Raw genomic sequence first — 26,374 nt, forward strand, 5'->3', positions numbered from 1 at the left:
TGGTACCTTAGAAGAATTAAATTAATTCCTATTGCATAAGTTTGGTCACATGAACAGGTATTTGGAAATATTAGATTGATAAGTAAGGTCTGTCATGTGGGGTATACTGTGACATATAGCTGTAATAGACTCTTGAAGGTGTATATAATGAGAGAACTGAGCAATCAGATTCATTTCTCTTTTTGGAGTCATTCTTACTTCCTGTTGTAACATCAAGTCTGCAGACGTGATTTATGTTGTAATTGCTATTTGAGAGGAAAAACATTTTTTTTGGATCATTTTAGTGGCAATAGAAAGTGCTCATCTGACTATAATATTTTGGAACTATTCTGGACATCATGATTTCTGGCAGACCAGTACATTGCCAGTTCTGAAGTTTATACAGAACTTTACATTTGCTGGGACTTTAATATAACCATTTTAGGGTTATTTTGGATTCAATTCATAATACTGTAAGTTCCTCTCACATTTTCATTTATAACTTTAATAATAATAATAATAATAATAATATTAATAATAATAACAAAGACTTTATTTAGAGAAGGTAACTCAATTAGTTACAGAACTAATCTTTTGTTTACAAAGCTGAACTTTTAAATACCACAAATTCATTTATCAATATGATGACATATTCAATTTCAGAGGCTAGTGACGTTTCTTAGTCAGCATGTATAGACCAACATTACTGACACTTAATACTGAAGAAACGTGTCAGTCAGTGCGCGATTACTTTCTACAGAAACCATTACACTTGTTGGACTATTTAGTAGAATTCAGGAATTTTGCATCTGGAGTTTAATTATTACTAACTTAACCAATACATTCATAATGGAGTCCATCAGCATATACTGTTGGCCCCCAAAAGACCATAACAAATAAAACTGTACCCCTCTAAATGGTGCTGCATCATCAGAAAGTGGTGATTTTCCAATTCCAGCCTCGTATTTTACAATTGGAATTTCCCCTCCTCGGAATGGCTTTCCATAGCGACACAGTGCATCAATGGGTGGAGGCATAATTAGGTCTCTAAAGGATGCAAGACTTTTCCAGAAAAGATAAGGCTTATCAGGTATTGGAGCCAGATAGTTGTTCCGATTCCAGACATGGAGAACGAGTTTTGTAGCATTGCTTAGTGGTGGAATTCCACACAGGCTACACAGTCCAGTTCCATTCACAAAGGCATATACACACCATGTGTCCTATTGAATAAAAATTAGATGAAATCACAAAGAATTATTGGATAATTATATGTTATGTATAAGAACTAAAGATTCAGTTGAACCAAAAAGAAAAATATGGCCAATAAATCTTTGTCAACAGGATGCATTTCTGTAGGTCTTTTTTCAATGTTTTGACTGCAAGTGTTCTATTATAAAAACAGATTATTTCAATATTTGTTATAGCTACATGTACATTTTGTGATGCATTATCATAAAAGTGAGAGGCCTGTAGGATGCTTTCTGAAAAATGTGATAAAATTTTGTATAGTTTTGGAAATAAAATTGTTCAAGTCTTTTTTAATATTTTTTTGTAAATTTGAAAAGCCTCCAGTATGCCATGAAATGTTCATTCTGATTTGGTCTAGTTCTGTCTGATAGCTTTTCAGAAGTCATTCAAAGCTTTGTCTTTTCATTGTTATTGCAGCCATACTTAATGACAGACCAACATACCATATTTGCCAGTGTATAAGTCAATGCACAGTACAAGTCGAATGAGCAAATTTGATAAATTTTCTGTTCTTCATCCATATAAAAGCTGATGCTGAGTATGAGACGAGGACGTGGCTTCGTCTTTTTCACTTTGTTCCACACAGCATTGCGAATTTTATCCTATCTGTAACTCTGTATTCTTTCTCGTCAGGATCATTAAATGTAACTAAAAGTACCTAATTTGTTTCACAAGAAGTATTTTAAATGTATTATGTACTTTTAGCTACATATAACGACACTATCCTTAAAATTTACAGAGTTACAGATAGGATAAAATTTGTGATGCTGTGTGGAATTAAACTATAATAACATCCATTTCCTAAATATTAATGCTATTTTAGATTTACAAGCAATAGGGAAATTGCATCATTTATGTTACAATGCTTTTTCCAGTTTGTTTCTGAAGAGATATACAGAGAGAAATGCATAAGGATTCCACTGCGCTCTTCTTCTTACACCTTGTGATCAAAATAAAATATGGCCAGATATATGAAAGAGAGATAGAGATTCATCTCCTCATGATGTTTTGTTGTTTTTATTTACCTTATTGCCTCTGTTTAGCTGAAACTTTTGTCAAAGAAAGAAAATATTAATAAATTAAATGGTAAATGTAAACTATGAAAATACATACCATACTCCTTCAGGGTTTAAATATTCACAATCATTATATCCATACAGACTTCATTTAGGTTAAATCCCAAGAATGACCATTTTGCATGCTGATTTTCTTTGCTAGTATAATGACCTTTCCATTCCCAACAAATAAGATTATTTCTGTAAGTTTATGTACTCTTCCCATACTTAGGCAGCAATTGATTTTGCTCTTTACTCATGCTAGATGTTACTTAAAATTGATGTCAGTTCTATTGGCAAGTTCAAAAGGTGTCAATGGTTGAGAAATTTACATGAGTAACCACCTTGCACTTCCTTTCATTATATTGTGCTGTATTCATAATACCCATGGGTAGCCTTATTTCCCTGGTGGTAGCCTCACTAATCTGATCTGGTCTGCTGAATCTTGTTATCTTGGAAAACCTGTCTACAGCTGTAGATATTTAATTAGCATACAAATACCACCACAAAAACTTGTGATTCTTGTAATAATGGAAGTAGTAACTAAAACTAGAAGGAGTTGCTTACCTAGTGGTAATAATTGATAAAGGAATGTGATAATGCACTTGTACATGAGTAAGATCACAGTCATCAGGTAAGATTACAATCAAGACATCTCTCACTCTCTCATAACGGGTCATAATTTTTATCTGATCATGAGGTGTAAGTTTAAACAACAATGTATATTACAAGTGCATGCTGCTTTAGTGCAATTACATTTGATGATGTACGTTAATTTTTAATACTGACTATAATTGTTTTAATAATGACTGTAATTGTTTAAAATCTTTCTCAATGTGTGGTCCTATATATTTTCATACATGATGTCTTTCCCAAAAGGAAAAAAAATTCACATTATTGTTTGTATTTTTTGAGAATTTTTTTTTATATACAAACAGTTATGTGACATTTGATAAAGCAATTCAGATGACATTTCCCATATACATGTATGAGTCAATTTGGTGTATAAGATGAAGCTAAGATTTTCTGGTAAAAAACTATTGTCTTGGGGACCGTCCATAAATGACGTCATGCACATGGGGGGGAGGGGGTCACACATTTGTGACGATGTGTGACGAGGGGAAGGAATTTATTTAAAAAATGTGTGACAAGGGGGGGTAGGGGTAAAAAATCAGCTAAAAACGAGTGACATCATTTATGGATGGCCCCTTATAGGTCAGCAGAAAATGATGTCTTAGGTGGCGCTCTACAGTTTCATATTTTGCATAGGGTTAGGATTTTAAAGAAAACGAATTTCCTCGTCTTTCCTCACTGGTTATACTGGCTATTTAAAAAAGACCTTGTATATCTTAGGTATAATGCAAAGAACCTTTAATTCCCTTTATTTTGGTGTATCATTGATGGGTGTACTATGGGTTATAGAGTATACAGCTTGGCCTTACTTCAGATGTGCACCTTTGAAAAAAGTGCTAGCTCTACTTGGTCATTTTCACTTCCTGAACTTCAGAGATAAATTGAATAAAAAGGAGCTGATAACTTATTTAACATTTTATATATCTGTTAATTCATTCATTGCACTTTCAGAAGCTGGTATTGTCTAGTCTGGCAAAATTCATTTTCTCTATTTTAATAGCTACTATGTATAGTGGACTTTAGACTAATTCAGGCTGATTTTTTAACACAAGGGAGCAGTCATTTCAGTTAGCAGTGTGCTTAAATCATGTAAAATTTCCAAAAGTACAACATCCAAAAGAAATATCATCCACATTACATTAATGTAGCATAGAGATATGCCAACATTCTCTCCATTGTGCATGTTTTAAATGCGAACTACTTCACCTTACGTATGTCACTCTCTCAAAAGTACATATTATCTGGTGAGCGCCCCCTTATAGGTCAGCAAAAACTACTGTCTTATAGGTCAGTAAATATGGTATCGCAGAATGCCGTTTTTCAGATATGGTCAAATTTTGTTGAATGGTTTTTATGAAAAGAGTCATTTATAACTTTCTTGGTTATCTTTTTTTACTTGTGATGATTTTTTTACAACAAATCTTCATTCAGAATTCCTGTAAAATATGCAATTTAGAAAGAAAATCCGATTTTTAAATTCAATGAAAAAGCTTTTGGCATTATTCCCATGATGTGTGAAGACCTACACCGATTATTTGAGATGACCTCTTATTGTGTGTATATGCTTTGCTGTACAGACATTCATAGCATCAGGTTATTAGCAAAGTATTTATAGGTATCATGCTAAAGGAAACAGAATATTTACTGTCACAGCTAGCTGATGATAATACTTTAACTATTGAGGCTCTTTTAAATCCTCTAGAGTGAAGTGTTAAACTTCTTTGGAATCCTCTACTGAAGTGTTAAACTTCTTTGGAATCCTTAACTGAAGTGTTAAACTTCTTTGGAATCCTCTACAGTGAAGTGTTAAACTTCTTTGGAATCCTCTACAGTGAAGTGTTAAACTTCTTTGGAATCCTCTACTGAAGTGTTAAACTTCTTTGGAATCCTCTACTGAAGTGTTAAACTTTTTTGGAATCCTCTACTGAAGTGTTAAACTTCTTTGGAATTCTCTACTGAAGTACTGTTAAACTTCTTTGGAATCCTCTACTGAAGTGTTAAACTTCTTTGGAATCCTCTACAGTGAAGTGTTAAACTTCTTTGGAATCCTTTACTGAAGTGTTAAACATCTTTGGAATCCTCCACTGAAGTGTTAAACTTATTTGGAATCCTCTGCTGAAGTGTTAAACTTCTTTGGAATCATCTAATGAAGTGTTAAACTTCTTTGGAATCCTTTACTGAAGTGTTAAACATCTTTGGAATCCTCCACTGAAGTGTTAAACTTCTTTGGAATCCTCTACTGAAGTGTTAAACTTCTTTGCCTGGATTTGAGGACTGAAACTTAATATTACCAACATGAGAGTGGTCTGGATAGGAAGCGGCAGGTTCAGTGCAGAAACAGTTCATCACAGTTTACATTATAGTGGGTGACTGAATTTATATCAGTGGTCATAACATATTTCCTGGATTTGGATAAATTGGTAAAGATGAATTCTGAAAATAATGTGGAATGATTAAAAATTGTTTAAAACATTGGAAAAGCAATCCTTAACACCAAATGGTAAAATAACAGTTCTGAAAACCTTAATTATTCCAAATTTTAAACATATGTTCATCTTATTACCAAATGTTCTGCAAAATTTTATGAGGGGATTAAATGAATTAGTTTTCACATTTATATGGAAGTTAGAAGTGGACAAAGTTAAAAGATATGTTACAATTAAAGCTTTTCTAAGGGACCTATGGCTTGGTGATGGCAGATATTGATAAATTTATATTAGCTTTGAAAATAACATGGATTCATAGTCTTTATCCAAAAAGACAAAAATGCTTTTTGGCATGATGGTTTTATTGGCTTGGAAAAGTGTTAATAAAGAAAATATACCCCAGACAAGAGAGGATCTTAAAAAAACAAGTTTATGGATGAACTCCCTTCTAAAGATGAACAGTGTACCATTTTCAAAATAAAAGGGGACATGGGTTAAAGTTCTTCTTAAAGACAACTACAATTTGGAAAAATGTATTACAATCAAATCTGAAAAGAAAAAAGCATTTATGTTGTTTTGGGAACACTGTGAACCATTAATCCACCAGTACCTAAGAAAGATATGTTATATATATTAAATGCATGTTTAATAGCATCATGTCATGGTGTATAATGTGTTTGTAATATAAGCTAAAAGCAAAGAAAAGAATTAATGTTTATTTGGGTCTGATTTGATAATGAACAGAAACAAAGACTATAATATCACAAAGTCTATGTCACCCAGATACTAAATAAAATCACCATCTGGCAATGGAACTGCAGAGAAATCTTTAAAAACCTATCAGAACTGCAGAACAAACTGAATAATACGGCCATAAAACCAGACGTAATCTGCCTACAGGAAACCCTCATAACACAAGAACACAAACGCCTGCCCAAACTACAAGGCTATACCCAGGGAATCTTTAAAAACAGACCCATGGGGCAGAAAGTGGGTGGACTAGCAATTTTTTAATAGATACACTAATCTACTATGAAGTACTATAAGTACCCCCTAACCTAAACATCAATAATTGCATCGAAATAATGTCAGTAATGATAAATATAGGAACCACAAACATTCAAATAATAAATGCATACGACCCAGGGGGTACCTCCTGCCCTACCAACCTAATCTCACTAAAGGCAATCACTAATAACAACAACAACAATCTAATGATCTGTGGCGACTTCAACGCACACAGTAAATTATGGGGAGGTAAAAAGAAAGATCAAAGAGGAAAAATGGTTGAAAAATGGATAATTGAGAACAATCTGGTCATCTTAAATGACGGGTCGAACACTAGATTAAACCCTGAGGATGGCACTCTCTCAGCCATAGACCTAACCATCACTACCCCAAAATTGGCTCAAATCACAAATTGGTGGGTGGATCAGGAAGATACGTTAGGAAGTGACCATTTTCCCATCACAATCAATATTCAAACAAAAACTCAACACATTCCTAACGAAACCCCACCTAAATGGAGGTACCAACAGGCAGACTGGGACCAATTCCAATTATTACTAGCTAGAGTAAATCCAGATAACTTAGAAAGCCCAAGTATTGACATGTATTATGATAACATAACAGACACAATTATAGAAGCAGCTAACCGATGCATACCAAAGACAACTAATATCCAAAATAAAAACCCTGTACCAGGGTGGACTAAACAGTGCACTATAGCACATATAGACAAAAAAGGGCCTTAAATAAATATAAACACACCAAAAATTCTATCTACTTCCAGCAATATAAAGATAAAGAAAAAGCACTAAAACAAACTATAAAAACTGCTAAAATTAATATATGGCAAACCTTTTGCTCTAAACTGAGTCTAAAATCAAACTCAAAACAAATATGAGACAAGATAAAAGCCATAAAAGGGAAAGCAACTACCTCAGCCCCAAAAATTAAAAATGCCATAACAAATAAAGATAAGGCAGACCTCCTAGCGAAGCATTTTTCGAACATGAGTAGCAACAATAATCACACCAAAAACTTTCAAGAACACAAAAAACTAATGGAGGGAACCCAACCTAATCTCACCTAAATAGCGACATCACAGTACATGAATGGAAGATAGCCCTACGATCCAAAAATGAAACATCCCCTGGTAAGGATCAGTTAGGTTACATTATCTACAAAAAACTACCTATCAATATAACAACAGCCATAATCAAACCCTTTAATAGGATATGGGATAAAGGCCAACTACCCACCAAATGGAAACAGGCCATAGTAATACCAATCCCCAAGCTAGATAAAGATCCCAACAACATAAATTCGTACCGACCCATCTCCCTTACAAACAATATTTGCAAAATAATGGAGACAATAATCGCAAATAGGTTAAAACACCACCTAGAAACCAATAACCTACTCTCCATAAATCAATGTGGCTTTCGGAACAAACGGTCCACCACTGACCAACTTCTCAGATTGGAAACAGACATCAAACTCGCTTTTAACGCACATAGGAAAACCGATCGTAACCTCATAGAGGTTTTTATAGACCTAGAAAAAGCGTTCGACCTAGTATGGACCAATGGACTAATGGCCAAATTAAACCAATTTGGAATAACTGGACGCTTGTTTAACTGGATTGGCGATTTCCTCACAGGCCGGTAAATTACCACAAGAATAGGCAACACCCATTCGGAAGAATTTTCACTTGAAAATGGAACAACGCAAGGCAGTGTAATAAGTCCATTACTATTTAACCTAATGGTAAACGACCTTGACCTCAATGTAGCCTCCACAAAAATAAACTTGTCACAATTTGCAGATGATAGTGGCATATGGAGAAATGGAAATCCTGCCAATAACACAGTAGTTAAAGAAATCCAGCAGAGCCTAGACAACATAGGGAGATGGACGGACAAATGGGGTTTCAAAATATCTCATGAAATAACTGGCAATCATATTCATCCCAAAACGAAATAACAACCTAGTCTATCCAAACTTCTATATACAAAATCAATTAATCAAATACATAACAGTAGTAAAATTCCTAGGAATGTTCTTTGACAACCACCTCACATGGAAACAACACATTGAACAACTCACCCAGAATTGTAACAAAGATCTCAATTTACTCAGGAACATCACAGGGATTGACTGGGGATCCAACCAGGAAACCCTCCTCATGATATATAAAAGCCTAATTAGATCAAAACTGGATTACGGTTGCCAAGCATATAACTTGGCTAAGCAGTCTGTACTACAAAAACTTAACACTATCCAGAGAAAAGCCTTGCTATTATGCAGAGGAACACTCCCCTCAACATCATTAGAAGAACTACAAACACTAACAGGAGAACTACCCTTAAAATTACGTAGGCAAGAACTGCTCCTCCGATACTCCATTCGATTAGATACCCACCCAAACAACCATCCCACCAAAATAGCTATAAATAAGTGTAAAGTTGTCTTCAAACCCAAAATCATACCTATCACACCTAGTGGCAAAGCAATCCCTGAACTAAGAGAAAAGATACCTCTACTAAAAAAAACAGGTAACAAACAATACAGACCAGAACAAATCACCATGGTTACAAAAACCACCAAGGATTAACACTGAAGCTACCAAATTAGGCAATAAAGAAGGACAAGAAAACTTACTAAAACCTGTACTGGTAAACGAAATCAACCAAAAATACCCGGACTATGTTAAAATATATACCGATGGATCAAAAACAAACAACCCACCAAGAACAGCAGCAGCAATAGTCATCCCTGAATTCAATATACAAACAGGATCCAGATTACCTGGCTATTGCTCCACTTACACCACTGAATTCTGGGCTATACTTGAATCACTACAATGGATCAAAGACAACCAAATACCTAAAGCAGTCATTATAAGCGATTCCATAAGTGTTATCAAATCAATCCAAAATCGCAATACACACTCTAGGGAACAATTCCTCGACAGAGCATGCCAATTAATCGACGATATCACCACAACACATCAATTAGTCGAGCTCATGTGGATACCATCGCACACTGGAATCCCTGGCAACGAAACAGCCGACAAAGTTGCAAAAACCAAACTAGGAGATCAAAACTCTATCAAGCTTAACTATAGCTCTACAGAAGCAACAAGCTTCGCATAAACATATATAGACCAAACATGGCAAGATTTTTGGAACTCCTCCACAAAAGGTAAAACGTACCATGAAACCCCCAAAAAACGTAGATAGGAACATACAGCTACCTAAGGGTACCTATTTAGAGCAGAAAACCATAAACAGGATAATAACTGGAAAAACTAAACTAGCAAGCAGTTTTGGAAGGTTTATAGGACCCAAACCAGCAACCATTAACTGCTTTAACTACCACACCACCGAAGATCTACACCACGTATTCAATATATGCCCAAAATATCAACCCGCTCGGAAAATATTTATCAAAAACCAAAAAGATATCAGATCACCACACACATACCCAGAGTTACTTATAGACTTTAATAAAAATAAACAATCAGCATATAAAAATATAAATCAATTCATAGACTCAGCAGGACTTAGGAACAAAATATAATTACTATCCCCACAAAACCAAAAGACCCAGTAACTAGCTAAATAAATTTAGAAGCCACCACATAAAAAACCATAACATATCATTCAATTTTATAAAAGTATTAATAAATAATTCACTTACGAAGCATCTATAAAAAACTAAGGAAACCGCAAAATCGGATGTCCTAGATGTCCTTAATGAACCGAGTAATCGTCTAGGACTCCGGTCTCTTGCTAAATAAAGTATAAATAACAATCAATCTCTAAAAAGATCAATTAATAAATAACTTAAAGAGGTAATATCTAAAAACTTATAAATAACATAACATACGAAACACACCCTAAACACCTCGACTAGTAATCCCATAATAACCTTGAAAATCTCTCTTCATATATGATATCTACTAAGAACCTCTATAAACAGCATAGAACATCCTCCCTCCTTTTAGAACATTTTGCAGAAGAAAAGAAAAAAAAAAAAAAACACCAGGCAAATGCAACAAGAAACCAGCGATGTAAAGCAAGCAGGACCATTCCCGAGCTCTCCTTCCCACCAATGACAGCCAACCATTCAACTGTAGGGACCTTTATGGACCCATAGATTGAGGCCAAACTATCAGGGTTCCTTGAATCCATAAAAGCCTGGGGGAGGTGGCACCATCCCTTCCCCAGGAACAACTAGCAGGCTGCGGTGCAGTCAGAAAAAAGTGGCACATGCACAATTGTGCGAACGCTACTATAATTAAACTCAACAACAACAACAACCCAGATACTGTATATTTGTACTTATCTATCCAAATTAAGTTAAAAAAGAGATTGTATACTACATGCATGAGTGCTTGCATGTGTGTGTATATGAAATATGTTTGATTGTGATGTGACCTTGGAATGGTGTTCCCCAACCATTGTCAACCAATTACAAGATAAAAAAAGGTAATTGTTGACATTAACAGATAAATAGTAGGTACAAGTTTAGTCAATATAACATAAATAAAGCTCAGCTTACAGTAACGTCTTCCTTTGACACTCTGAACTCAATTCTGTAGGTGCTGAAGTACTGTGCAGGATTGTAGTTTAAGATGGCACTAGCCGACAGAGGTTGCATCGTATCATTGAAGGATTTGCACCATAAGATCGCAAGAGGGTATGAGCCTGAAAAACAGGAGGATGTTGATTAATAAACTAGATGCAATGCCAAGAGCTTTTCTCTATTAATGGCCAGTGTTATCATAAGAATTTTGATATTAAAAAAAAAATTCATTGCTTTAATGTTAACCATTCAGGACATGAGCACGAATCAGGTATGCATGTTTATACCTGAACGAAATAGTACCGCCTCATCTCTGCAATTTTTGTTTATGAGGGGTGCCATTATTAAATTTTGGGTTTAAGCTTGCGAAGTTTGTTTGTACTGTTTTTCATTCCACATTTTTATCAAGCATATATGCCAATTTATATAATATTTGAAGTCACTATATTGGATCTTGCATTCAGAAATGTAAGACTGAAAGGGCACTTCAATTGACCTTTTCTTTACTCTTGATGCCAAAGTAACTAGGCAACCAACAGTACTGGATACTGTTTCACTTTATGAGCAAAAATTAATCATGTTTCTGTATATTAACAGCTTTTACAAGGGTTTCAATAGGGAAAGGTTTTTCGAAATGAGAATTTGATTTTTCAGACATTTCAATGTTTTTCAAATATTTAAGGATGGCCACTGCAATTTCTGCATTAGAAATGGAGGCTTTATCTGTTAAATGGCTCAATATGGTTTTGTGAATTATTGAAACAATTACTTTAACCCTGTCTCAAATTTTTAACTTCTATAAACAGGAATGTATGGATAAATCTTACACTATTTACATGCCTTTTAAATACATTTACAAAGCATTCATTGTCTTCATTAAAGTTTTAAAAAAATGTACCAGTAGGAAACATTAAGAATTTATGTCTCTATCCATGATAAATTAAAAAAGGTAGATACATTATGTCTGCCTGGCATGTACCTGCATAGATCTGTAAGCCACATGATTTTTCAGTGATATAGTTGATGGTTTCTCCATCCGGTGGAATCTCATTCACTATTATATAGCTTCCCCCTGTGACAGTTTTATTTGGCAATGTATCTGTGATAGGAGTTTTGATGTTGTCAACCTTCTGAGTTGGGTTAGACTCCAAATAGGCTGAACAATTGCAGGTTTCAGAGCACTGAGCAGTCTGTAAAAAGAAGAGTGCATAAACATGAATTGAAGAAAGGACTTTAAAATGTATGGAGGTATGGATGCATACATAAACAGTTAAATCTCATTGGAACAAACACTGGACTGCTTGTTTGAAAGATCTAATATTATGTTAATAATGATATCAAACTTGTTGACTTGAACTACATATCTACATGTATGATTCATTCTCTACGGTGCCTAAAGTACTTTTTAAGAAAAGTAAAAGTCATTCTGATCATGTCACCAAAAGTATACAATGATGAAAACTGTACAGTGAAGAAGATGGATTCTTACCTTTCTGACATAGATGCAGGGCAACTGGGTAGACATGGAATGCAACCATGTTTTTTTTGCTCTCTTTCTCTCTCTCTCTCAAACAAGGGATATTAAGGTAAAATTGCCGAATAATGACAAAAAATAATTATCAGTGATTTTGGCCTGTAAGATGAAACCCTGTCCAGGATACATAAGATGTCATCAAAATGATAAACACAAACTAGTGTAAAATGGTTTCCCTTCACCTTAAAAAGATTTTAAGTTGTAAAGCAGAAGAAAAGAAACTATAAATTGTTGGCAAGTGACCTTGACCTTAAAAAGTGGAATAATATATGATATGCAATACATCTTCTTGGGTGAAAATACCAAGTTTGATTCATTTATTTGAACAGCTTGAAAATTATATCACACAGGATATGACTGAAAACTCCTATATTGACCTGTGTCAGACCTTGTTAGGACCCCATATGTGGTACACAGAACACACCCTTTTGTGACTGAATAAAAGTATACTGAGTTTCTTCACTTGTCAACAAAATCAGGGTACAAAAGTCTGGTTGGAACTATCACTATCTCTCCATGCAATTTTCCAACTGATATGGAAAACCTTACTGGTATTAAATTTCTCAGCATTATCAAATGATTTCTTCCTCTTTTTATTTTGATGACCTGCTTTCAGTTTTTCTTCAAGTGAGAATGTCTGACAACATTTTGCACTTTTGAAACAATTTATTCCTACTATGTAAATTTGTAACACCATTTACAGCACACGATAGGATGTAAATGGTGGCCAGTATATCTAAAGGAGGAAGAACCTACCTAGGAAAACTTGGGAAGAACTGCCAACAAATGGGAAGCTACTAGCAAGCTTTCTAACAGACCCTCATGAGACTCAAATGACAGTCATCTATAAAGATCAGTGCCTTACACCACTCAGCTACCTGAGGCTCCTTTGATACTGTAGTTATTACATCAAATGCTTGTTTATATAGATAGTGAGATTATGATATGATCAAACTGTTTCTAGTCTGATACTCTTTTAAATACATTTAATAATCTATGACAGAGAAGCTTAGAACATGCCATTTTTTCTTTATATGAACTGATTGTCAGGCTGATTTAAGATGAACAATACTATGCTTCTCAGCATTATTTTCATCTTGATAATTATCAGTGTAACAGCCAGCAATTTTTAAAAAGGCACAAAACCTATAATCAAAGGAACATGCATTACTAATGACAATCAAATTATTTACCACTTGATGCCCGTATGAAATAATTAGGTGGATTCCACCTGGAACTTAAGCAGACTCCAGATGGAATATGCCTAAAATGTTAAAAATCTGTTAATACAAAATTGGACATGGAAAACTGGAGAAATCAATGATGAATCCATCTAGAGTCTGTCTAACTCTAAGATGGATCTTGCCAAAGTACCTGCTATATAATACATCTTTGGGCATAATTTTGGCTGATTTTTCACCCACCATCTAGGTCGAATTAGGAACTTAGTCACTGGCATCTATTATATGAAAGGAGGAATCTGGACTTAGTTTATTTTCTAACCAACATCAAGGCAGAATGAAGAACTTAGTAATTTACATCAGTTAAATAAGGCAGAATTAGTACTTGGCTTTTGTGTGTCTGTAAAGTTAAATGACTGAAAATATAGTGATATTTTGTAATTGTAATATCACTAACATTTCAATAAAAATATCAGTAAGACATAATAAAATTTATTGTTTCTTGTACAATTTTAATGATTTTCAGCAGCATTTAAACTTCCTGTTTCTGACAGCTGTAATTTTATTGTTTATTTTGGGCACAATAACTTCTTTCCCCATCTTTCCTTGTTATATTTGTTTTTCAAATTTGTTGTTGTTGTTGTATTTCAGTTAACTTCAATTGGATTTAACTGCCCTCAAACAAGTTTTCATCTTGATTTCCATTTTAAAACAGAATTTTGCTTTTCTCCTGACCTAATTTTCCTCGATATGGAACCTTTTTTAATATCGTCTCTGAAACTTTTTTATATAATGCTCTATCTGTTGCCATTCTGCAATGAGCTTTCTAACAAAATTTGTTCCGTTTATTGTTTAACAGATGATCGCAGTAAAGAGCTTTCTGATTGGTCAAAATTTTTGACTTGCTAAATGACTAGTCACATAACGGAAACTGTTGGGAATGAGCATGCTTGCTAAACAAGGCGATTCAAATTTTCGAGCAGGGTATGAGATAGAATAACCATTTGAAAAATGTGCGGCAATGAGAATAGCTTGAATGCAAAGTCGATGGGAACATAATTGGTCAATCTGTATGAAAACAATGTCAGGACTAGCATTTTTCTTTTTGTGCCATAAAGAAATTTACAGTAGCGGTTAACTTGCTAAATAGGTCAAGAAACTGAACCAGGATGATTTCAAAGTTATATAACTCCAAACTGATTAACTTCAGAATGTAAGGAGGGACAATGTATAGATCACTGGTGGGAATTGTTGCCAAATACCCATGTCTATCAAAGATAGTCATATCTTTGCTTAATTTTCTTGGCTCGCAAGTAGAATCATCTTTCAACATCATGAGGCATTATTGTGTATATTATCAAGATATTCTAGGTGTGTAAAATAAGAGTAATTATATCATGATAAATGTTTGTCATGGCTGCTTATGGAATAAGGATTAATTCAAGAGACCACAACAGCATCATAGTTGTACAATCAAAAATCAAGTCTACAATACAAGTGACATAAGGCAGGCTCCTAGCATTTCTTCTTTTCATAATCAATGTCTCAAATGGATGCTTTTCTATTATTTTGCATCATTTTCACAGCTGAATGTTTCAATGCAGATTAATATTTTATATTTTATATATGTTTATGTGTTCACAGATGCATGTACATATGTTCCAGGCTTGATACTTTGATTTTTAAAATCAATTATTTAGTGTCAAGCCAGATTCTTCACATCATGTTGTATATACTGTATATATTGTACATAACAGAAGGCCTCAAGGTAGGCTAGTTCCGTAACTAACTGAGTTACCTTCTCTAAATAAAGTCTTTATTATTATTATTATTAACTCCCATATCTCTTGCCTTGGATGTCATATAATTACAACATCTGTATATTTTTTTCATGCACACTTAATATCACCTTGTTTAATAAAGCCCTGTTTAATTCATATCTATTATTTCTCTAAAAAACTACTGAAACTTCAGTGAAATACTATATAATGATAAAAAAAATTGTGAAATCTCATGAATGTTTTAGTCAAATTTTGTGAAATTTTAGTAGATCTCACCACAATTTCAATGAAAGTTTTGGTCAAAATATTTGTGAAATCTCACCAAACTTTAAAGTGAAATGAAAACGACTTAAGTAATGCCATCATGGATTAGGTTTTGTATGTAAGAAAGAAAATGAGGACAAGAAAAACCTGTATCTTATTTGATAATGTGTGTCAAAATAACATTTTATGATCAATTTTAAAACTTATTGTGAATATTTATTATTAATTTCCAATAATGTCTAAGAATCATTAGGCAGTTTAAGAGAAATCTGAAGTATATTTTTTATGGTTTAGGCAAAAAGCACTTAAAACACCGTCTGAAATCTGCCTTGACATTTTCATTATTGGATGGGGTTTCTGCAGGGATTTCCATCTAATTAGGCAGAAGTAAAGATTCTGCCTAGAGCAGACAGAGTAATTTGCATTATTTCGTGCTATATTCCACCCTGAATCTGCCTAAAAATGATAAGAGGGTGAATCTAGGCTAAATAAGTGGAATAAATAGATTCTGCCTAGTATATGGAATAAACAAATTCCACCTAGTAGGCAGAATAAACATATTTCTCATAGTAATAGACAGAGTAATTTGCATAATTCAGGCCACATTCCACCCTGAATCCACCTAAAATTTATAATAAGTGGAATCTAGGCTTTAGGTGAAATTTGCTTTAAAATTCCACCAGGAATCTGGTTAAAGTCATGGCAGAAGTTTTCATATGGGCATGGAATACTTTATCATCATGTTGGAAAAAGTGACAATCTGCTGAATTTAGAATAAAATGAATAACTGAGATTCCTAACTGTAAATCTAGAGGGGTACTTCTGAACATGAACTTGTCAGCGACACGGTCAGTTTGGTCATATAACATGGGTGGACACTGGTCGAGAGAAGCCATTCAAGTGAGAGACACATGAAAACTAGAAACTTTTGTGCAACGAAACAAGTGACTTCCTAATATATTTGAAATAGTTTTGATCAACTCTCCTGAAATATAGAAAAAATGTCCCTGATTGCTTTTCCAGAAACATCCCATGTATATCATTATTGTTCACTTTTGTAGTGGCTATAGAGCACCAATGTCATCACAGGTATTACAACTCACCACTGGCTTTGTGTAACAGCAGGCGCAAACTCCTACTGAAAAGTCTTGGAGCAGCATGTAATTGTAAATCCCAATTCCTTCCTCCTCTGAGTCGTAGAACATGATGCCAGTAACAGCCTGGCCATTTCCATCAGCAGATTTCACTGAAATCTGAAATAAACAATTTTTAAAAATTAAAAACATATTGATACACAAACTATTGATAGCTGCAAAATGTTCATTATACCATCCAATCCTGCATGTAGGTAATGCTATTTGCTGTACTATATACTGGACACAGGAATATTCAAGTGTCCATTTCTAGCAATTTCTAAGGTCATTATTTTTGGTAATTTCATTTTTAACTTACAACTTTATTCATTTTGTATCAATTTCATAACAATTCTCAAAATATATTCAGTAAATTTATTACTTTTTGTGGGCAACCATTTTTGGGAACTTCTGACTGCTTCAGACCATGAAGCAGGTAATTTCAACAGTAAAGACAAAGTGTACATGTGTGTGTGTTTTTATTTTTTATGTAGCTTTAACAAATTTTCACTCATATTGCAATTTGCAGTGTGGCAGTTATATAGTGATGTCTAGCATTGAGGAATCATACTACAGACATAAAACATCATGTCCCACCAGTCATATTATTCTGATACCAGGCCAACCAGTCCTAACACTGACCTCATAATGCTGATTGCCAAGCAAGGCAGCTGCCAGTATAATATTTATAAGTCTTTGGTATGACCCAACCAGGGTTTGAACCTGCAACCTACACGTCTTAGGCAGATGCTCTAATCACTTAGTTAACTGAAGCAGTCAAAGAAGATAAAGTGAATAATGAATGGAAAATTAATGAAGAACAAATGGCAATGGTATACTGAACAAACACAATGAAATTATTAATGCATTTTTAATAAAACAGAGCACAAATAAAAAAAATACACAATGAGGAATCATTCCAAAAACAGAATGAAGACATGCATTTCTAGAATGGATCTGAAAACTGACTGTTTTCAAGCTACCTCTAAATTTTCATGCCATATCAAATCTGGATCTAATTCCTTAAACTGAAAGACAATTATTAATCTGTTGTAAGTTATACTGCATTTGCTGAGGTGACAACAACAACTTTTATTTATGTAATGAGTTAGTCAATTGTGGTTGCATTTGTAAAAATTTTAATTGAATAAAACGAGACATACGAGGTCGAAGCAATCACTCACTGGGTCAAGATATGCCTAATAGCAAGTCTAAAGTTTATTACACACATCATCATGAATGATATCCACACCAGCAGCTCAGAGAAGATTCGGGTTAGTGTCATTAAATGTAGCTACAAGTAAGTAATTTATTTCATGCATGAAGTATTTAAACACTGTTCGAATCAACATATAGCATGACACATCTCATTAAATACATGCTATAACAGGGTGGTTTCTTTACATGAAATTTTTATGACATCATGTGGAAGGGTCAACTTGTTTTTTAAGGATTGATAAGCTTTCATACTCGGCTATATTTGGCCATAATGTAGTGATCTCCCTTTGATATTTTTGCAGTATCAAATAAGGATCCTTACAGAACTCAGGAAAACATGTACAAAGACCAGTCTTTTTTTAGCATGCATCGAATGAATGGTGTTGCACTGTATATCCAGATGAATTGTGTTTAAATGATTCATGTACAAAATGAATTTGGTAATTTTAGCAACATTTCAAGACTATGATATGCACATTCCATGAGAAACAGATTTGGATATCATTATGACGCTATGGAGGACAAACTATAGATAAGCTGGCCAAGAAATCCATGTCAGTAGGATGCATTCCATAGAAATTTCTTCCAATGATATTCATTGAAATAAAATTATGGAAACGAATACTTCATGAATTTCTCTATTTGTGGCATCTTCATCTGTATGACTGGACATCAACATTTGTTAACTACTCTAATGCCTTTATGCCAGAACACTTTCTGTCAAATCTGGTCAAATTCTATTCAGTGGTGTTGGAGAAGGAGTGGTGGCCATATCTGATGGCCGATTGGCATAAACTGTACAATCTGATATCTGATGGCAAACTGGCATAAACTGTACAAGCTGGTGGCAGATTAGCATAACGATACAATCTAATATCTGATGGCAAACTAGCATAAATCTAATATCAGATGGCAGATTAACTGCAAAATCTAATAGCAGATTAGAAAAAAATGTACACTATGATATCTAAAGGCAAATTGGCATAAACTATGCAATCTGAAGGCAGATTGGCATAAACTGTATACTCGGATATCTGAGGGCAATTTGGCATAAACTAAACAATATGATGGGAAACTGGCATAAACTAAACAATCTGATGGGAGACTGGCATAAAATATAAAGCCATTTTATGCATGAATCAAATGCAAATGAAATAAATTCCACATGCATTTCAAAAGAGAATGAAGTGCAACATAAAATGCAAACAAAATGAAGATTTGTTAACAATTACCCATTTTAGGGTCTTTATAAACAAAAAATTTAAAGAACCAACCATAAAATATCCTCCTCCAAAAATAATAGGACACATCCTTGAATTTATATATCCATGACATTTTTCACAAAACAAAACAATACATAAATTGCAGAACACTGACTTCAACCATTTAACTTTGTATGTCCCTGAACTAGGACAGATATTGACACCACAAAGATGCAAAGAAAGCTTACTGTATAACTCTTATAAGTACCTGCTTGGTGATGAGCCCATTAAAAATTTCATAAATCAAATGCTACTTTTACATAAGAAAGATTAATCTGTGTGTGTATGTATGTGTATATGTATATATGTATGATGGCATGTCAGCACAATCCTGGTTATATAATACCAATTGCAAGTTCAGTTTTAAACATAAAATGAAAAATTTGCAAAAAACTTTTGAGATGAATAACCGATCAAAATGTAAGTAACTATGTGATCCTTAAAGATAAAATGCCAAGATCTTAAAAAGGTTGCAAAAATATGATGGTTTACAAATTTATAAAATCTTCAGGAAGATAAACCCTTGCAAATAAAAGTATGTATTAAATCCATCTCTCAACTTTTATCACATTTACAAGGCATATTCCTTGCACAAAACACTGTAACTGCTGCACTATCTATTATCTGATAGGCTCTTCTTGTATGCCAAGACAGCTGAACAAACTCCCCACCATCACACCTTGTTCAAAACGCTGTAACCCTTGTACTACCTATTACCTAATATGTGTCTCCGATAGCCATATAAGCTAAACATATCTCACACCCTGTACAAAACACTGTAACCTCTGTGCTGTTTATTACTTGGCATGTTCCTCCTACAGTCATGTCAGATGAACAAAGCCCCAATCCCTACCCACATTACAAAACACTGTTGTTGTTGTTATAGGGTTTAACGCCATTTTTCAGCACACGATAGGCTATATATGGCGACCAGTATTAATGGTGGAGGAAGAACCTGGGAAATCCCCAGAAAGAACCACCGACCCTCGAGAAGCTACTGGCAAGCTTTCTCACATACCCACATTAGCCGATTCCGAGACTCGAACCCACGCAGACAGAGGTGAGATGGCAGTGATCCATAATGGAGAGCGCTTTAGACCACTCGGCCACTCGGGGCCCCTCAAAACACTGTAATCCTTGCACTTTTTATTGCCTGGCATGTTCCTCCTATAGCTATCTAAGCTAAACAAAGCTCACTCCTTTAAAAAACACTGTAACCACTGTGCTGTTTGTTACCTGGTACATTCCTCCCATAGCCACATCAGCTGAAAACAAAGCACCCACCCTGTACAAAACATGGTAGTCACCATGCTTTTTATTATCTGTTATGTTCCTCCCATTGTCAAGTTAGCTACACAGAGCACACCTCCTGTACAAAACACTGTAACCACTGTGCTGTTTATTACCTGGTACGTTCCTCCCATTTTGAAGTAAGCTACACAAAGCTAACCCCCGTACAAAACACTGCAATCACCAGGCTGTTTTATTACCTGGTATGTTCCGCCAATAGCCATGTCAGCTGAACGATAATATCCAGCAGAGTACACTTTCTTCTCTCTAGTGTCTCGCATGATCTTGATACGTAGCTCATCAAACTCTTCATCTGTCTGTATATATTCTTCCCGATATTCAATGACCCAGTTGGTACCATCTGGCATCCTGAATCCATGAAACGTATAATTGAACCATTGAGGATCATGCAGCATCGAGACACTCCGGGATGGACAAGCTAGTCCCTCATGCGAAGCCAGGTGTAGGAAAGTTCCTGTGCAAATTTAAGGATTCAATCAGCTGAATGCACACACACACACACACACACACACACACATATATATATATATATATATATATATATATATATATATATATATATATATATATATATATATATATATATATATATATATGTGTATGTATGTATATATGTATGTATGTGATTGTGTGTGTGTCTGTGTGTGAGACATGACTGGTAATTTACCTCAAATGACTATTTACTAACTTGAAATATCCAACACTGGGCATAATAATAATAATAATAATAATAATAATAATGATACTGACTTTATTTAAAGAGGGTGACAGTTAGTTGCATGGAACTAATCCTCCTTGGGGCTATTATATACATATTTACATTTCAGGACACACACACAAACACACACACTGATAATAATCTATATTTATATATGGACATAATGAACAGAAAATTTGAAAAAACATGCTCCGATTAGTTACATTGTGTATATACAGTACAGAAGCGAGACAAAAATGTGATGTTAGTGAATTTATACTTTAAGTTATAATGTATTTGTCAAACTGAACAGGTTCCACTTTTCATCCACCATATTAGATTATAATTAAATGGATCTGTATTTGTACTTTCTCTAATTTCCTTTGGGATTCTTTCCACATTAGTGATCCTAAATATCAAACACTTTTCTGAAGAGTTCTTTATTTGGGATGGAATGGTGGTTAGATGAAATGATCTTAAATCAGGAGTGTTGTTCAGTTTTCTAGCATGAAATAGTTCATCGAGATATAATCAGACCATAATTTTTGGAAACTGTGCATAAGACTAGCCTTTCTCAAAAGTATTTGTTCAAGTACTGTTAACATTTTAATATCATTCATAGCAATTGGGATGTTTTCAGCATTATCTAAAATGAGGTTGCAAGCTCTTTTTTGCAAGCAGAATAATATGTAAATATTCTTGTCAGAAGTGTTTCCCTAAATAACCTTACAGTACTCATAAGCTTCCCACAATGCAACTGTCTGGCCATGATCATCTCCCAATTGTTCAAACACTGTACAGCATACACATGATTTATGAAAGCTCATTTTATGGACTTGTCAAAACCTTATAATTTAATGACTGCCCTAAGGTCCACTATACACAATATGCAAGTCCCTTACCTGACAAGCTTTTCAACTGTAATGTGCTGGTGCATCAGCACATACAAGACCTTTTAAATTAAATATGTGATGCCTAGGCCATAATTAAAATCAGAAACAATACAATGATAATTGGCTTTAATTATTATCCTCAAGCACCTGTTTTAGTACCTGATCAAAAAAACCTCCACTGGACATAACCAAAAATGCCCGTAAACTGTGTTATGTATTTTTAAGGTTGTAACTCTGTTGGCAATCAATAATTAATTTTGAACAGGATGCCCAAGTAGGCCTGATATCGCTCATTTGCCTTATATAACATAAACAGCTGAGCAGATTTTTATAGTACCACAGGAATATAACCTAGATCAGTGGTTCCCAACCTTTTCAAGCATGAAGACCCCTTCTTAATCTCCGAAAAATGTCTGGCAGACTCCGACATGCTAATAGTTTTACTTTAGTTTTCCTTGAAGAAAAAAAAAAGGACCTCCCGGGATCCACAGGCCACAGCCCACAGGCTGCAAACTACTGACCTAGGTTGATTGATTGAGTGATATTTAGCACCATACAAATGGTTAAATGTAGGATCATTTAAATGTGATAAAAGGTTTTGTATCAACCAGCGATAAAAAAATCAAACAGTTAAAAGTAAAATGATAAAATGGTAAGGGTAATATATAAAGTTTTCCAATCAATGTGGAATGTAAATGAATTTTAAAATACAAGAGAAATTTATTGTATCAACAATTTGCTTCACGTCATGCTCATTTTATCTATTTAAAAAAAATGGACAAAATTTATTTTAAATGTAATGGTGTAATTAACATGTAAAGTCTGTTGCTCTTAAATGAAATCATCTGAGATCTTGATGTTATAAACCTGTTTACCAAGGTTAATACAATTTTGGTTTTATATTTAAATCTAACTTGACTATATCAATTCTTGAAACATGTGCAAGTCTGACTTCTGACTTGGATTTTTAAAGTAGCTTAAAAAAATATTCAGTCATATCACTATGATACCATATCATGGTGTGTGTGTGTGTGAGATTTGAATTTTTAATGTAGTTTCAACAATTCTTCAGTCATATCGCTATGATATCCGCGGTGTGGCAGTTTATAGTGATTTCTAGCACTGGGGCATCATGCTGCAGACATGAAGCATGATGCTACCCCCAGTCACATTATCCTGACACCAGGCCAACCAGTCCTAACATTAACCTCTTAATGCTGAGCATCTAGTGAGGCAGCTGTTAGTACCATTTTTATAAGTCTTTGAGATGACTTGTTCTGAGTTTTGAACCCATGACATCCTGCATCCGAGGTGGATGCTCTAACCACTAGGTCACCAGAGTGGTCAAAATATGTGTAAGATTGACATCAATATTCATAATTAAACAACTAAGCAGACCCTGATGGAATAGTCATGGAAATTCAAGTACAATGCAACATCCTACATTAACATGATCAACAATGAAAAATATGAGCCTTTTTTGCCAAGGGTCTAACAGGAGTTGATAAACATTAGTAAAAAAGAAGAAAAAAGAAAACAACTTTCAACTGTTTATGGTAAACCTATATTTGATAAACTAATCTGCCTATGAACCTTTAACAGTTGGAGTAACTGTTAGAATATCTGATGAGCATTAAATCTCTGCGTGTGTGTGATTTCGATTTTTATTTTTTCATTTTTACAGAATTTTTTCAGGGAAATAAGTTATTATAATTTTTCAAAGCTTGTTGTTTTCACTCTTTCTTGTGTTACTGTTTATTCAAGTCTAAACACGTAACAAAAGTAAGAAGAGATGAGTATTTAAATAAAATGGGGTTGACTATATAAAGTAAGATGTGTGTGTGTGTGATCTGGATTTTTAATGTCGCTTTAACAATTTTTCAGTCATACCGCTACGATGTCTGCAAAGTAACAGCTTGTAGTGATGTACAGCACTGTGGCATCATGCCACATACATGTAGCTTGATGTCCCACCCAGTCACATTATCCTGACACCAGGCCAACCACTCCTAACACTAACTTCTTAATGTCGAGCTCCAAGCAAGGCAGCTGTTAGTACCATTTTTGTCTTTGGTATGACTTGGCCGGGAATTGAACCCACAAACTCCCACATCTGAGGCAGATGCTCTAACCACTAGACCACCAGGGTGGTTGAGCATTAAATCTCAAGTCAAATCTGGGTACTAGGTCCCCTTGTGATTACTTTAACTAGCCTACTCTCTCCTAATTTTTTAAAAGTTTCTTCCTTCTACATAGAAGTGCCAGACATTCAAGGCTATTATTTCAATCTTGGACAGAAAATTGCAAAACTTGTAATTGGCTTACCCTCCATGACAAATGGGTCATTCCACCAGACCATATCCTGTAGGAACTGGTTGCCATCAACAACATAGCCGTCTGTTGGGGATGAACTGTCATAGAGAACTGGTGTTGTTTCTGACTGTACCTCTAAACCAGCACCATTTTTCACGATCAGTTTGGCAAAGTATGGCTTGGACTTCTGTTAAAAAAGTCAGGTCATGTGTTTACTAAATGCATATGCCACCAATGTAAAACAATAACTAATAAACTGACCAATTCTATCTCATACAAAATTCATGAGAAACTGACCAATTCTATCTCATACAAGATTCATGATAAACTGACCAATTCCATGTCATACAAGATTCATGATAAACTGACCAATTCTATTCATACAAGATTCATGCTATTTCCTTTAAAAACAAAAGTGTGTAGAAATAACCTACCAAAAGTATAAGACCTGTTTACCTTATCAGTAAGTTGTCATGAATCTTCTCCATCAGTTCAGACAATTTTTTTTCTCAAACAATGACATTAAGTTTAGTATCATCAACATCACAAAGCAGTAATTATACTGTAGCCATTTTTAATGTTGCTGATCCTCCTTTGACCTTAATGTCCATTGTTCATGATAGAATCCCAAATGTGACATGCAGTACACCCTCTGTCATGACAGAATGTGACATGCAGTACACCCTGTCATGATAGAATGTGACATGCAGTACACCCTGTCATGATAGAATGTGACATGCAGTACACCCTCTGTCATGATAGAATGTGACATGCAGTACCCTCTGTCATGATAGAATGTGACATGCAGTACACCTTCTGTCATGATAGAATGTGACATGCAGTACCCTCTGTCATGATAGAATGTGACATGCAGTACACCCTCTGTCATGATAGAATGTGACATGCAGTACCCTCTGTCATGATAGAATGTGACATGCAGTACACCCTGTCATGATAGAATGTGACATGCAGTACACCCTCTGTCATCATAGAATGTGACATGCAGTACACCCTCTGTCAGATTATGCATATGTGCACCAATAGTCATCAACAGAGAAACACATGTGGACAAATGAATGGACATGATGCAGATGTAAATAATACTTGTCACATGTTCATTCTGTGGAAAGTTGGGGGACAATACCCATACAGATATTTCTCTTGGATTCCATATGGAATACGTCAGGAATCCATATGGAAGAGATATGGACTGAAAAACTTAAGGAATCAGACAATTTATTCCATATCCATTCATTAAGTACTTCACAGCAAGTAAAAATTCCATATGGAATAAAGTTGTAACTTTAATCCATAAGCACTTTTTTCCATATGGAAAGCAGGCTCATGCATTATAGCATCATGGAAACTACTCTCTGAAGAATCAATAACCTAAACTATCTGATTCAAATAGAAATGTTGGTGGGAGTTAGAGTATATATACATGTCAGTGTAGCTGATGTGGAAGGATGAATATATACTCATATAAATTTGAAGAAACACATGTATGTCAGTTTTCTTTAATTTATTTCTGCAGATGTTTGAAAACAGATAGAGACATGACCAAAAAAGTAGAGAAAATGTAAATATAATCAGAAAATTAATATCCGGTAGTAAAGCATAGATGAATCTTTGGACTTAGAAAATTTGGTACAAAGTGGAGTTTGGGCTTGATTTGATGTTTACTCTGAAAAAAAAAATTTCTTTGCTTCCTATTAAAATATGCTCTACAAAAATAATACCCTGGTGAAAATGTGACTGAAATTTCAGCAAAATCACAGTGAACATTTTTTGACATTCACTCAAATGTCTTTTTTCACCAGAAGTATGGTATTTTAGGAGATTTTACCAAAA

General features: G+C 34.5%; 1 protein-coding gene across 1 annotated transcript in view; it reads right to left on the minus strand.

The window, feature by feature from the left end:
* LOC149782244 (uncharacterized) overlaps nt 1-26,374 on the minus strand; it is a 577,549-nt gene that overhangs the window by 75,615 nt on the left and 475,560 nt on the right. Inside the window, exons 168-173 of the mRNA XM_089935097.1 lie at nt 24,536-24,710; nt 20,800-21,074; nt 16,800-16,949; nt 11,916-12,126; nt 10,913-11,058; nt 888-1,199 (exon numbers count right to left, since the gene is read on the minus strand). Coding sequence (XP_089791223.1) covers nt 888-1,199; nt 10,913-11,058; nt 11,916-12,126; nt 16,800-16,949; nt 20,800-21,074; nt 24,536-24,710 — 1,269 coding nt within the window. The remainder of the gene's footprint in view (nt 1-887; nt 1,200-10,912; nt 11,059-11,915; nt 12,127-16,799; nt 16,950-20,799; nt 21,075-24,535; nt 24,711-26,374) is intronic.

This window comes from Sinohyriopsis cumingii, chromosome 15, assembly GCF_028554795.1.
Source record: "Sinohyriopsis cumingii isolate HCF-2022 chromosome 15, ASM2855479v2, whole genome shotgun sequence".
NCBI lineage: Eukaryota > Metazoa > Mollusca > Bivalvia > Unionida > Unionidae > Sinohyriopsis > Sinohyriopsis cumingii.